The sequence below is a fragment of the Canis lupus genome, chromosome 15 (assembly GCF_011100685.1).
Source record: "Canis lupus familiaris isolate Mischka breed German Shepherd chromosome 15, alternate assembly UU_Cfam_GSD_1.0, whole genome shotgun sequence".
Taxonomy (NCBI): domain Eukaryota; kingdom Metazoa; phylum Chordata; class Mammalia; order Carnivora; family Canidae; genus Canis; species Canis lupus.
The window spans coordinates 10,592,850-10,607,783 of NC_049236.1; the positions used below are offsets into that span (position 1 = coordinate 10,592,850).

The 14,934-nt window shown below is 33.4% G+C and overlaps 1 protein-coding gene across 2 annotated transcripts in view; it reads left to right on the top strand.

The window, feature by feature from the left end:
• The window catches only part of FAF1 (Fas associated factor 1), a 461,021-nt gene that overhangs the window by 320,388 nt on the left and 125,699 nt on the right, over positions 1 to 14,934 (top strand). For both annotated transcript variants that reach the window (XM_038558075.1, XM_038558076.1), the window contains exons 10-12: positions 2,460 to 2,586; positions 3,557 to 3,620; positions 4,616 to 4,697. In XM_038558075.1, the coding sequence (XP_038414003.1) occupies positions 2,460 to 2,586; positions 3,557 to 3,620; positions 4,616 to 4,697 (273 nt within the window). The remainder of the gene's footprint in view (positions 1 to 2,459; positions 2,587 to 3,556; positions 3,621 to 4,615; positions 4,698 to 14,934) is intronic.

Below are 14,934 nucleotides of genomic sequence, written 5' to 3' on the forward strand. Positions count from 1 at the left end.
CAACCCTTCTTTTAACCTGATGCCTCTTGAAGGGAAAAGTGAGTGTTAGGCAAGACCAATGAAGGCTGAGATGAGAGCTTAGCTGATAGCAAACGTGACAAGGTTCATCATACTGGACTTTTGTTTCTTTCCACCAGCCTGTGAACCTGGCTAAGTATCCTACAAGAGCATATAGTGTACCTCTTAGATCCTGCACCTTACCTGTTCAAGAAACTGAGCCTCAATGTTCAGGGAACTTCATGCTCCAGATATACGCGTGCCTGAAACACAGAGGGAATTCAAGCACAGAAGTGATCCTAATAAATGTGTTGTTTTATAGAGGAGGCTCCCTTACTACTTTGAAATAAGAAGGGGCTTTTGAATTTTTAAGCTGTTAAGTTGCTGAAATTAGGAGGAGCACTGTGCCCTATAAAGCAAAACACTTAGATTAGCATCATAAGTAGAAACAAGGTGTCTGTGAGATATAGTGGTATAGTCAGAATAGCAGATAGACTGCTTAGGGCAAGGACCATTCATTTTCACTCATCCAATAAGTATTTTTTTGTTATCTTCTCTACTCAAACCAATAGGAAGACTTTCAGATAAGAGAGAAAATGTTGCAATTCTGGGCATCAGTGCTTGGTTATGCCCAAAGAGGAAATGCTAAGCTGAGTCAAATGGAGTAAATATCTTGGCTTCTTCATTTGGAGCTGTTAAGACTTGCTAGATCAGTAGATTTAAAAATTGTTCCATAGTGTCCTGAGACCTTTCTGAAGTACCCAACTATCAAAGAGATATGAGAAAGAAAAGGCCAAGCCCAGGAACATTAGACTCCCTCTCCCTGCATCAACTAGAGTGGCCTTACTTTTGTCTATTTTATGCACATGTCTATTGTAATTTTACATAATATTTTGCCGTGGGGCCATGGGAAAGTGGTAACCCTGTGAAAAGAAATTTGAAAACCATTGATAAGAAGATCTTTAAAATCCCTTCTAGTTTAAAAATCTATGATTTTATGACTAGCCAACCTCTAACATCCCTTTAGCCAAGTTTTAGGAGTCTTTGATTCTAAGTTTCTCTCTCTCTCTCTTTTTTTTTTTTTTCTAAGTTTCTCTTAATGCTTTTCTGGCAAATATTTATCTCTAAGGTAGGCTCTTCTTCATAGGCCAGAATCAAATAGTTTCCCCATTTTCGTAGCTTAAGTACATAATGCTGTATTTTAAAAGATAGAAATGTCATTTATTAAACAGTCTTTATGTATTGAACATAGTACAGATAGGCTTTTAGCCAGATATCTTGCTGAGACCCCCTTTTCATCCAAGACATAAATATTTGTCAGTATTCACAGTTTGGATGTTTTAGATCTCAGTATTTTTGAAATTCCATTCTTACCTAGAGATTAGCAGCTTAGTTCATATTTTGAAGTTGGTGTTTTTAATTGTAATACTTTAAATCTCAACTGATGTTGCTGAAAACAAAATAAACAGAATATGTTTTGTTATTGTTTTTCAAGATTTTATTTATATATTTATTCATGAGAGACACACAGAGAGAGGCAGAGACAAGAGAAGCAGGCTCCATGCAAGGAGCCCAATATGGGACTCGATCCCGGGACCGCCCTGAGCCAAAGGCAGATGCTCAACCACTGAGCCACCCAGGCATCCCTAAACAGAACATGTTTATCAGTGCCCAGCATGTAGTAAATTCTCAACAAATATTTATTGAATAGAAGCACATCTCATATTTAATAGCCTGCACTTTACAAAGAGCTTTTTATATAGTATATTTCATATTATCTCCAATAACACTCAGAATAGTGTACCATATTCCACTAATGAAAAATTTGAGAACGCTTGCAGTAAGGATGTGGCAAGTTTGAAATAGAGATTACTGTGAGCTTTTTAAAAGACTCTTATAGCTTGCTTTGTCTTTGACCTCTCTGATTATAACCATCTCCACATTTATGAGCACTTAATTGTACACTATTTCTGGGGATAAAACAGACAAAAATCGCTGTCTTCATTGAGTTTGTAAGCATTCTTCATTTTCCTTCAGGTTCCAACCTGGTTTAGGGTTATCACAGCAAGTTTAGAAATATACATAAGCCTTAATTTCTTTTTTTTTTTTTTAAGATTTTTTTAAATTTATTTATTCATGAGAGATACAGAGAGAGAGAGAGAGAGAGAGAGAGAAGCAGAGACACAGGCAGAGGGAGAAGCAGGCTCCATGCAGGGAGCCTGATGTGGGACTCGATCCTGGGTCTCCAGGATCATGCCCTGGGCCGAAGGCAGGTGCTAAACCGCTGAGGCACCCAGCGATCCCCATACATAGCCTTAAAATGAAAAATTTACTCTAGCAAATGGATTCTTATTTAATAAAATTATTATAATACTTATATCCCGTTGTGATTACATAACTTATATTTTGGAATTTGATTTCCTAAAGTCAATATAAAACTAATCAGGACTTTTCTTAAATAGCAAAGCACCGATGTTCATATGGTTAGTGATAGCGATGGAGATGATTTTGAAGATGCTTCCGAATTTGGAGTGGATGATGGAGATGTATTCGGCATGGCATCTTCTGCCCTGAGAAAATCTCCAATGAGTGAGTATTAATAGCTCTTTGGGTCTAGCACTATAATTCTACTTCCTACTGCAGAAACTTATGAAGAACAATGAACTTAAAAATCTCTTATTGACTTTCCAGGTTTGAAGAGAGAAAATATAACAAGTAGACACATTATTCATTAGAACCACAGCCTCTTTAGTTTTGGTTTTATTAAGCTCGACAATTCCCAATGCTTATGTAAAATTCATTAAAAATGCAAGGGAATGAGTAACTTATGTTTCACATATGTAATTATTATGAGTTTCTTTACTTTAAACCTTGAGGTGGATAACAAATAACTATATCTTCTATGACTGTACTTGTTTCCCCACATCTTAGTGGAGATATCAGTTTTAAGAATAATATCATTTTTCCATTCACTGGTCCCACCTTTGGAAGGAAAAAAAGGGTAAACTAAATGTGCCATCCCCTTCTTTTTAACTTTACATGATATATAATCACAAGTGATACTATATGCAAAATTACCATTAAAATAAATCCTTAAATGGCTCATTTACTCAGTGAAATCAGGGAATTCCCTTGGGCACAAACAGATGTGATATTTACTTAAAATTGACCATCTTCCTTATAAATAAGATTGTTAAAAGAATTTGAGATCCTTTCTTATATAATTTAATCACAAGATGTCATTTTAAGAAAACACTGGAATCCTAATTGATTACTGACACATTTGAAATGCTTAGCCGGATTGTGTCAGTTGGCTTTCCAAAATTTATGAGCTTGGAATTTTTTCAAGGTTCCTTTTTAAGGTTTTATGTGATCTTCTAATGTATGTCAAGTTAAAATGTCTCCTCAAATATATCACAGAAGTTAAAATTTAATTTTATTTTCTCTTTATTGATTAAATATATTTCTTATATGTGGGATTAGATGTTATGTGGTTTGTTTTTTGTGTCTATTTGTTTTGTTTTTTTTGTTTTTGTTTTTTCTTTTGTTTGTTTTTTAGTGCCAGAAAACGCAGAAAATGAAGGAGATGCCTTATTACAATTTACAGCAGAGTTTTCTTCAAGGTAGGGTTAGGACATTAACTACATAAAACTGATGTTTTTTAATGCTACTGTAATTTTTATGGGGCAATTTTAATTATAGATTGTCTTTAATTTCTCTGTAAAGTATTCAAAGGATACATTTATCAGTTTATATAGTCCTGGTAGTTTAACACATATTATTCAATGTGGATAACTAGTAAGCCATTTATGCCACTTCAGAGATGTATTCATCTTATCTCTATATCTTTATAGAAATAAAATAAATGGATACTAATTAATATATTAATAATATATATCAATATATAATTTATGAGTCCCTATATTCCCAAAGGGACTAGGTTATAAGATGCTAATTTTTGGTATATCCTAGGATAAGTAAAATATCCTTTAAAATATTAAATATAAAAATAATTTTAAAATTTTAAATGTAAGTGAATTTTTTCTTTTAATTTTTGTTTTTGAACTGTTATTCTTAAGAGTCTAATTGAAATGTTTTATATGCATTAGAGATTCTTATAAGGTGTTTAAGTAAAGAAGATTTAAATTTTTAACCCTAAATTTTTGTTTTGTAAATGATATTTCTCTTTAGTTCTGGTTTCCAATGTAATATAATTTGGAAACTTTGCAAAAGATATAAGTTTTTCCCTCTCTGTTAGACTTCCAGAATAAATAAACTAATAAAATGAAAAGTTAAGTTTACTGTAAGGAAAATCTTAGGAAAGTAGATAACCAGGAATTCCTACTTATAAATGGCATGGTGTTTTGTAGCACTTATTAATAAGTCCATTTGCTAGATGTTCTTAAAATTACAATATTCTAACATTATCAATATAGGCCAAGAAGAACTCTATGAACTAATGAAGCTCATTCCCAAACCTTTAAAAGAATGTTTGATGTTTGGTTTATACTTAAGAGGCATTAGTCCCAACATTTACTTAAAAGATGCTAATTAGACTTGTGAAACTTTGAGGCAATTTGAAATGTATTTAAATTAATAGACATAATTTTTCCTATAGATATGGTGACTGCCATCCTGTATTTTTTATTGGCTCATTAGAAGCTGCTTTTCAAGAGGCCTTCTATGTGAAAGCCAGAGATGTAAGTGCAGTTTTATCTTTTCTGATTAAAAAGTGCATCCCATAGGTTTACCACCAGGCCTTAGGCAATGCTTAATGTTTTCTCGTTTTTTCAGATTGAAGACTTGATTTTGTTTGTGGTTCATCTACCAGCCTAATCTTCACCAAGATGCCCATTTCAGAGGAGCAATAGGGTGTTGCTGGCTCTTATAGATGGCCCTGTCAGACTCTGAAACAGGAGTTTTTTATAGGGGAACAAAAAGTAGACATGCTTAGAAGGGACTAGGCTACATGAGTATGTTCTTTTCAGTTACCTGATTGACAGGGTCTTGGTAAAGGATTTGTCTTTCAGTCTTTTCCCAAAATGATTCCAGCTAATAGGATATATTTAATAACTGCAATATTTTTATCTCAAAAGTCACTTTCAACAGCAAAAATATAGAAATGGGCATTGTGATCTTGAAGTCAAATAGATTGGCATTTATAGCAAGAATTCAGAAGGTCCATTTTCACCAAGAAGATTCTAAGTAATCACTTTGTTTATATGTTGACCCAGTAGTAGAGACCTTAATAATCTGGCTCCTACCTTATCTGCACAGTTTTAGCTCTTCCCATTCCCTATTTTACACTTAATAAATCTAGCAATGATGTTCCATTTGTGTTTCCCCATAATCTTACTCTTTGTTCATGCTTCTCTGCTATAAGGAATGCCTTCATTCTGCCCTTTACCTGGTTACCTTCTACTCTTCCTCTGAAACTTAACTATCCCTGACTCTCCCACTATCCTCACTATTGTGCCTACCCCTTAGTACTTTTAATAATACCCTCTGCTTGTCTTACTGTTACATATAACATATTGCTTATCATTCTCTATTCTCTATATACAAGTCTTCTGAAGAGATTTGATTTTCTTTTTGGCAGTGACTGTGTACCTTACATCCCTATACATACTAAATACTCTAATGAATAAAGGATAAAAGAGTGGGAAGGAAGAAATAGTGTGTAGATGAAGTAAGTAGAGGGAAAGTTATTTGAATTGAAGAGGGCAAGGAATTTTGAGAATAAAATGCAAGGATGCCTCTGAAATTTCTAGTTTCCTGTTTATCTTAAACTCTGGCATAAAGAAAATTTGATTTTAAGCAAATTTTAAAAATTGACAATAATCAGTGATCAAACTTAGAGCAATAATAACAGTTTAATAAAGTGAAATAAGAAACAAATAGTTTTTTACCACAAGAATAGTGGAATTGCCCATTACAAATGCTGTGCTAATCTATTTTTTAATTATTAAATTTATATAAAATGGATGTTATTTTTGAATAAGTATTTACAATAATATATGTTTATAGTTTCCAAAATGCAGGTTTATGGAAAATACTGAAAAGCAAAAAGAAAATATTCTAACACAGATTAACAATTAAAAGTATGATACATACTCATTCTTTCCATATTTTTAAATGTATTTGATGAATGTTTTTATGTATATTTAATATTACTGAGTCATGTTATAAACCTGTTAAGATAGTTTATTTTCATCTTTTAATATCACATGGTCATTTGCTTAATTATATTTTATAATATTTAACCTTGTAGTAAAACAATTTTCAATACAGGAAAAGTAAAAAGAATATTACAATAAACACCTAAATCCCATATCCCTAGATTAAATAACTAATAACTTTGCCATATTTGCTTCTTCTATTTGCAGGCATCCCAAAGTTTTAATGGAGATAAAAGCCTTAACTTAAAAGTTTAACTGCCACACATTTATAAAAGAGTAGCATTTGAAATGTGATTATTTACATTTTTTACCCTTACTTAGGTTTGTGATTTTGATGAATTAGTTTTTTATGACAAATTTTTGTTTTAGTTCTTCTCTAACTGAAAATGGCACACATTGACAGGAACAGAAAATAAATATAAAATCTATCATTTGAAATATATAAAAATAAATATAAAAAAAGTTTCTCGTGATTTTTTAAAGTTTGTAGCAGTTAAATTTTTGAAATGATTAAAACTTAAAACTGCATGAAAATATCTAGAATATCTTTTTATATTCAATATTTTTGTTAAATTACATATCGTACACCTAAAAACATCTATTTGTAACAAAACATCACATGTAACAAAATTAACAGTAATTCTCTAATATCATCTAATATCCAGTACATATTCAGCTGTCATATTGACATATTCATATACCAGCTGTCTCCAAAATGTCTTTTTAACTATTTTTTTGAAACCACAGTCTACTCAAGGAACACAAATTATATTTGGCTGTTAGATTTTTTTTTTTTTTTTAGGATTTATTTATTTTGAGAGAAAGAGTGTGTGAGAGAGCATGTTGGAGGGAGGGGCAGAGGGAGAGAGAGAATCTCAAGAAGACTTTGGGGGAAGAGCCCATTGTGGGGCTCAGTCTCACAACCCTGAGATCATGACCTGAGCCAAAATCAAGAGTCTGACGCTTAACCGACTGATCCACTCAGGCACCATGTGATGGTTAGATTTCTTAAATCCCTTTAAACAAGCACCCATCCTCCCTGCCTTCCCGCGCCCCCATAACATTTGCTTTGTGAAGAAATAATCTAGATGGCTATTTTATACTGTTCTAAATTCTGGATCTGTATAATTGCTTCCTTGTGGTATTATTTAACTTCTTCTTCTATCTCTGTATTTCCTGAGAAGTGGATAGTAGGTCTAAAAGCTTTATTATATTCAGGTCAAAATTCTTTTGTAAGACTGCTTTGTAAGTAATACTGGCTACTTCATTAAAACAGGACTCTAATGGTTATAGAATCTCTCCTTGTATGACCATGCTACGATATTTAAACAATCCTCTATTTGACATAAATATAGTTGAAAGTAGTTGAAGTAATTGGAAAATGTTAGGGACTTTGTGACTTAAACTATAGCTCCCAAATAGGAATAGATATCTTTTATTTTTTATTATTTTTTTCTTTTTAATTTTTATTTATTTATGATAGTCACACAGAGAGAGAGAGAGGCAGAGACACAGGCAGAGGGAGAAGCAGGCCCCATGCACCGGGAGCCCGACGTGGGATTCGATCCCGGGTCTCCAGGATCGCGCCCTGGGCCAAAGGCAGGCGCCAAACCGCTGCGCCACCCAGGGATCCCCATAGATATCTTTTAAATCCCATTTAAAAAGCTACCGTAAGATATATTATGTATACCTTAAATATTATAACTTTAAATGAAGAAACTTGTGTAAATATACAGTATATAATAGACAAAAGAACTTTTACTGTGTTATATAATAAATTGGCATTTGATGATCCCCAGAGGAGAATAAATTCCTGCTTATTTAACTTGTAGATATTTCTAATGAAACGGTTGTTTGCCTTTGATGAGGGTCTTAGTATTTTAACAAATGAAAGTCATTGGTTCATGTAATTAAATGTTTTGCTTCATGTTAGATTTGTACCGAAATCCATTGACCTCTTTGGACTCCTAAATTGTTTTTATCTTTTTCCCCTTGTCCAAGACTTTTTTTTCATTTCTCTTTACAAGTCAAAGAACAACAGTTCATGCATTATTTACATTACTGTAAACTTAAGTAAAACTTATCCAGATGGTGGATAAATTATTCAGAATTAAATCTAAGCAGTTACATTTATTATGACCATCAGCCAAGATACATACATATATGTTCTTTACATACTTATATTTATATATGTGTGTGTGTGTATATATATATATATATATATATATATATGTCCTTATATATTTGTGTGTGCCCTTTTAATTAGAACTATGTATGCATAGAAATAGTACTACTACTACAGATCTGTATGGTGCTGTATGGTTTATAGAGCATTTTTCCTATATGTATCTCATTTGAACTTAGGGACATATAATATCAATATTCCCATTGTATAGATGGGAAGCTCAGAAACACAACACAACTTAACCAAAAGCACATCAGTAGTAAGTACTAGAGTCCAAATAAGAGCCCAACTCTAACACAAGTTAAGTATGATTTACATTGTATCACTATATTTCAGTTTTCAACAGTAACTACTATACTGCAGGATTCAGTTATGGAAAAGAAGTTTCATTTCTCCTTTTCAGATTTCACATTAGAGAGTTAAAGCAAATCTTTTTCAATATTATTTTTTAAAACTTGTGAGTGAATCATTTTTAAGAAAACAGTTTGCTGTTGTTCACATATTTGAAAAGCAAGTGTGACCAATACTGTGGCATTCTGACTAAATTTCTTTCATCTTAAATATCACATGTTTAATTTAAACTGTGGGAGGCACATTAATTTTACCAGGGCAACAGATGAGCCTCAAGCACCAGCATTCTTCACTTGAAGTGAGAAATTGAGTTCCAAGAGTAAATAAAAACAAGATTGAAGGTTTAAATCCTCTGCTAGGCTTTTTGAACTTATATACTCATTAAATGTTTATTGGAGTGGTGGGATTACAAAGGATTTGGGGAGCTTCATCAACTGGTATATAGTTAATCACTAAGTAAAACACTACATTTGATAAAGTGTTTCTCACGATGCCACATTCAATCCATCTTAATGAAAACTGCTTCAAACTGATTTTGTTTGAGAGCACTTGGTGATGAGAGTGCCCATAGTTCTTTCTTCCTTTTTCATGAGGAATTTAAAACACTGTCCAAAGCAGAGCTCCAACTTCAATAAAACAGGTATTCTAAGGTCTTGTGTTTAAGTGTATTGTGACAGAGTTTTGACTTCTGGCAACTGGTCCATCAGTTTTATGTCTCCTCTCATGTTCACTCAGTTGAGGGCTGTAAATATTTATCACACAATTGCTAAGGACCTGCAATAATAGAGCTTCCTTGCCCTTGAGATGCTCATAGTCTAATGGGGAAAGATAAAGCAACAGATTCATATAGTATACTATGCTGTAGAAGCAAAGAAGAAAGGTACTTCATCTACCTTAGAAAGTTTAGGGAGATTTCTTGAGAAGGTGTATCTGAACTGAATCTTATGAGTCACACTTAGCCAAATAGCAGAATTCTAAACAGAAAAAAAAAGGTCAAAAGCAAAGGCAAGATTAAAATGAGAGAACTACAACCAAAAAATTAAGATCAAGAGTAAAAATGCAAGATAGAGAGTTGGATTGCAAGGCATGAGGCTGGGAAGATCAGCAGGGGCCAAGGCATGGAAGGGGCTGGCATTCTCTGGCATTACCTGTCATTTAAGAGATATTTATTGAATAAAGCTTGTATTTCATCTTTAGATAAGTGAGAGCCAATGGTTAGTCACTGTAATTAAGGTTGCAAAAGCATTAGCACCGGCCACACCATGATTCCCTAGGAGTTTCTTAACAGACTCTTTTTCTCCTTCTAGCTTCCCCACCTCTCATTCTTGCTACCTTTGAATTCTGTACAAAACAAAAAGTACACTTATAGAATGATTAGACATTTGTAGTAACTAAAAATCAACAGCAATAAAAATCTCAGTGCCAGGGTTTATCTCCCATGTGAAGGATTGTTCCTTTCCTAGCATCCCCTTGGGAGACTCGGCTTTGATATCAGTAATCCTGTTATATTTCCTTAAATCTTGATTTCAGACTTAGTGATGTTTCCAAATATTACATGTAAGTTAAGGAAAGCAGTGCTTAATTCTTAAATTCTCACTCAGTAACTCTGTGGCCCCAAACAAGTAATCAGCCTATTTCTAATCTCAGGACAAAAAAAAACAAAAAAAAACAAAAGGGAGATAATAATATGGTTTTTTTGAGGATTAAATTAGGATGCTATCCATAAATGCACCCAGCATCATGGCTAATGTGCTGTGAAGCAGTTTTAGACTAATTTGAGACATGTTTGTAAAATAACAAAACTGATTTATTCATGCAATTCATGAACTAATTCTAAGAACAGTTCCAGAAAGGAATTTTGAGAACCACTATGAGCATTTATATAGCACTAAGTTCTTTGCTTTAACAATATTTGCCATCAGTTTTATTTACATTTACTTTTTAATATCAGGTTATTTTAAAATAGTGCTGTTTCTACTTTATCATGTTAAAAAGAAATCTAATATCACTGATCTATATTTTTTAAGAAAAATAAGTTCTACACAAATCTGAAGCCATAGCTATAGTGATTGAGTTCTAGCCCTCCATTATCCAAAAAAAAAAAGAGACAAACTTATTTGTGCTTTAGAGAATATGCCCAATCTGTTCATCTTGTCTTTGTTTTCTTTTCAATTTAAATTCCTTAAAGGCAGACATTGTCTCCAGAGTAATTTTATATGACAGCTATGACAGCATCCTGCATACGTGGGAGATAAGAACAATGATGCTAATATACTTTGTTAAGTATGTCCATTCTACAAATAAATTATTTGTTGTAAAAAAAAGAAAATAATGTAGGTCCATTTAAAGTAAAAAACAAGTTACCACATAATCTGAAGCCTGAAAATAATCACTATTAAATGTTATTTTACTTTTAAATGTGATTTTTTAAAAATCTCCAAATATGTATATCAGTAAAAAAGTTGACATGTTTTATATAAATTAAACCATATCAAATATGCTGTTCTATAATGAGATGTTCCCACTAAACAGTATATTGTTAGCACCATATTTTGAATTTGCCTCTAATTCTCCTGAGTTATATCACAACCTCCTGATTAAAATTCTAAAAATTTTTAGTGTCCATAGTTAAATGATTTTTAATTAGTTAAAAATTTAATAAATTACTTTTAAGATATGCTGCTTTGTAAAACATTCTTCTCAATGTACTACTACTTGGGATCCCTGGGTGGCGCAGCGGTTTAGCGCCTGCCTTTGGCCCAGGGTGCCATCCGGAGACCCGGGATCAAATCCCACGTCGGGCTCCCGGTGCATGGAGCCTGCTTCTCCCTCTGCCTGTGTCTCTGCCTCTCTCTCTCACTGTGTGCCTATCATAAATAAATTTAAAAAAATATCCATGTACTACTACTTACCATCTTTTTGAAAACAATTTAAGCATATTTGAAAAGCAGTATAGGTGAAATTTATTAAAATATCAAAAGCAAGGCTGATTTCCATTTATGGGCTTTATCTATATTTGTATCATTTCTCCCAAAGGACCTTTCCTGGCCCTAGAATGTATTTGTTATTCATATTACTTGTTTTAAAAGGATTAAAAGCTAAGGTAGATCTCTATAGTATTTCAGTTTTAAATTCAAGAAATCTGTTTCATATCTAATCTTAAATGTTAAAAATAAAGAGGTATGGTACAAAGCGTACTAATCAAAATTCTTATATTTGAGTTCCGGCTTTTCGTTTACTAGCTATGTCCTGTTAACCAGATTACTCTTCTCCTCTGATCATCAATTTCTGCATTTGAAAATTTGTGCTGTAATACCCCACAAGATTGTTTAACAAGAAATTAACATATGTAAAACATCTTTGAAATGTATGTGAGACATCTTAAGATTGCTTATAAGTAGGTGGACATTGAATAAATCAAGCAAATTTGGATTGAAAACTAGGCCTGAGACTGAGCTATGTAAGCCTCCATTTTACTTTCTCTGAAATGGAGCTAAAAATATCTTGGCAATTAACCCACCTTGGAAAATGAGCCCTTACATTAACAATAACTAAGTTATTCAGATACACATGTTAGAGAAGAATAGGCTGTTGAATTGGTATGTATGGTACTTGTAATGGAGCAGTAAAGGATAGGGCTGAAAAGTAAAGAAGTAGACAGGGTCTACCTTCATTATGGAAATCCCTGAAGTCCAGCTAAAGATTTTTGTTGTTCCTAGGCAGTGGTTAGCTTTGGAAAGTTTTTGAAGAAAGTGACACTGTCAGACCTGTACCATAGATATAAGCAATGTGGTAGTAGTTTATAGGATAGATTAGAGGGGAGAAATTCGTGGCAGTGAGACTGAACAACTGTATACATTTATGTATGTTATAATTGTGGAATGTCCGGCACTGGCTAGAAAATCATAGTATAGTAATAGCACAATGTAGTTCACAAACTTTTTGCCTCCTGAATTCACAGCCTGTTAGCTTTTGTGTACCTTTTTATACCTATGTATTTTCTAGTATCCTGATTCTCCCACACCCTCCTTGAAGTGCCTAACAAAACTGAAGAGAACAATTCTGCTTCTGCTTCTGACGTAGACCTGTGCTAATGTGTTCTGGACTTTCTTTTATGGAGCATTTCAATAGAAACTATTGATTTTATATTTCTATATAAAAACTGTCATTTACAGTCTTTTAAGGAATTATATTTACAAAAGTATTTCTGATGTTAAGTAGTGCATGGTATCTGTATTAAAGATATTGGAAACTTAAATTTTTCTAGCAAATACAATTATGAAGAACTCCAGAAATCAGTAAGACAGCAACCCATTATAGGTAAGCAGTACAAGCAGGTACTTCACAGAAAATATGAAAAGATGCTTTGTATCTTCCATAATACAAGAAATACAGATTAAAATTACACTAATACTTTATTTTCACATATCATAATAGCAAAAATTTTTTGCATGTGTACCTAAGCATATGAGAAATAAGATAATTACAATGATACTTCTTATAGCATGGTTTATAATATCAAATTGGAAATACTTTAAATATCATTCACACAGTGGAATACTATTTGACAATTTAAAAGAATGAAGCCACTTTACATATGTTAATGTGGAAAGATGTTCAAGATACTCTGTGAAGTGAAAAAAGTGAGATGTGTAACAGTGTGTATATCTCCTTTTGTGTTATAAAAATAATGTGTGTACATAGATTATAAAAAATGCAAAATACATAGACCAACCACCTGCTATGACTTCAACCATCCTGGGTTTCAGATATATGTAACATGGCACACAGAGCATTTCAGATAGATGTATACTTCACTTTTACAAATCCCAGTAGGCTATCCTCTATGGGTTAAATGGAGTGGACCACATACTCTCCCTTCTCTGTGTCTTCTTTTGCCTTCATGCCTACTTGGCCTTTCAAAAACAGGGTCCCCTCCTCTCTTCTCACCAACCAGATGTACAAGATGGAACTTTCTGAATGGCCGGTGAGGTCATTTGCATTAGGCCAGTGTTACTTACAGTCCTTTATAGTGTAATTCAGGGCCCATTGGAAGCTGTGAGTGTCTTATGGGCCACAAACAAGTCCATAACTGTATGTCTTTTCTTTAGATCTTCTGGGTTAATAGTACAGTTCCATGCACTAGCATTTTTATGTATGTCTAAGGATTTCTTTTTTTTTTTTAAGATTTTATTTATTTATTCATGAGAGACACATAGAGAGGCAGAGACATAGGCAGAGGGAGAAGCAAGCTCCCTGCGGGAAGCCCGATGCAGGACTCAGTCCCAGGACCCCAGGATCACCCCCTGAGCCAAAGGCAGACACTCAACCACATAGCCACCCAGGCATCCCTGACTAAGGATTTCTAATAGTCTATTGTAAGAGTTAAGATTGGGTTTGGTTCTTGTAACACAAAAATAAAAATTAATAGTAGCTTAAATGAAATAGAAGTTAATTTCTCTATTCTCTTCAAGAAGTTCAGAGGTAGTCTGTCCAGGCCTGGTATGGTAGTATTACAGAGTCAGAAATTCAGGTTCCTTTTATCATTTGCTCTCCTGTGTGGTACAGTTCAGGCTATGTCATGATTCTGGATGACTACAGGGGATTGAACCAGCACTTCTGCTTACATTAACCAGAACTTGGTTACAGAGCCACATTTGTTTAAATGGAGGCTGAGAAATGTGTTCTTTATTTCAATCAGCCATTAATCCACCTTAAAATAAATATGTAAGAGATTTCCTCATTAAGGAAGATGTGGGAAATATTTAGTGACGATTAAGTTTCCACCATTCCTATTAAATGAGTAGTTAAAAGCTACTACAATTCTATATGCTTAATTTGTGGGTGGACATGTTCAAAATCATTAGAATTCTTGTGATTATTATCAATATATTTTAAATTAAAAATTACTGTTAATTTATCTCCAGTTCTTTATTGCTGTGGTTCCCCCACCCCCTGAAGTATGGAAATGATGAGATCAATAGGCTATGTATGGATCCTTTCTCTCTTCCTCAGCAGTCTGAAATTAGGACAAGGAAGTGTTTGTGTACCATTGCCTTTCAAAGTGTGTACCATGTTCTTCTACCTGTTTAACAGGCCAGTGGTTAACCAGGGTAGTGTTATTCCTCTCAGAAGAGAAGATCAAAAAAATCCTGCCTGCATTCTTATGAGGCTGCTTTTCTAGTCCTTGGTACTGCTTCTAGGTGTTCACTTGGAAAACCA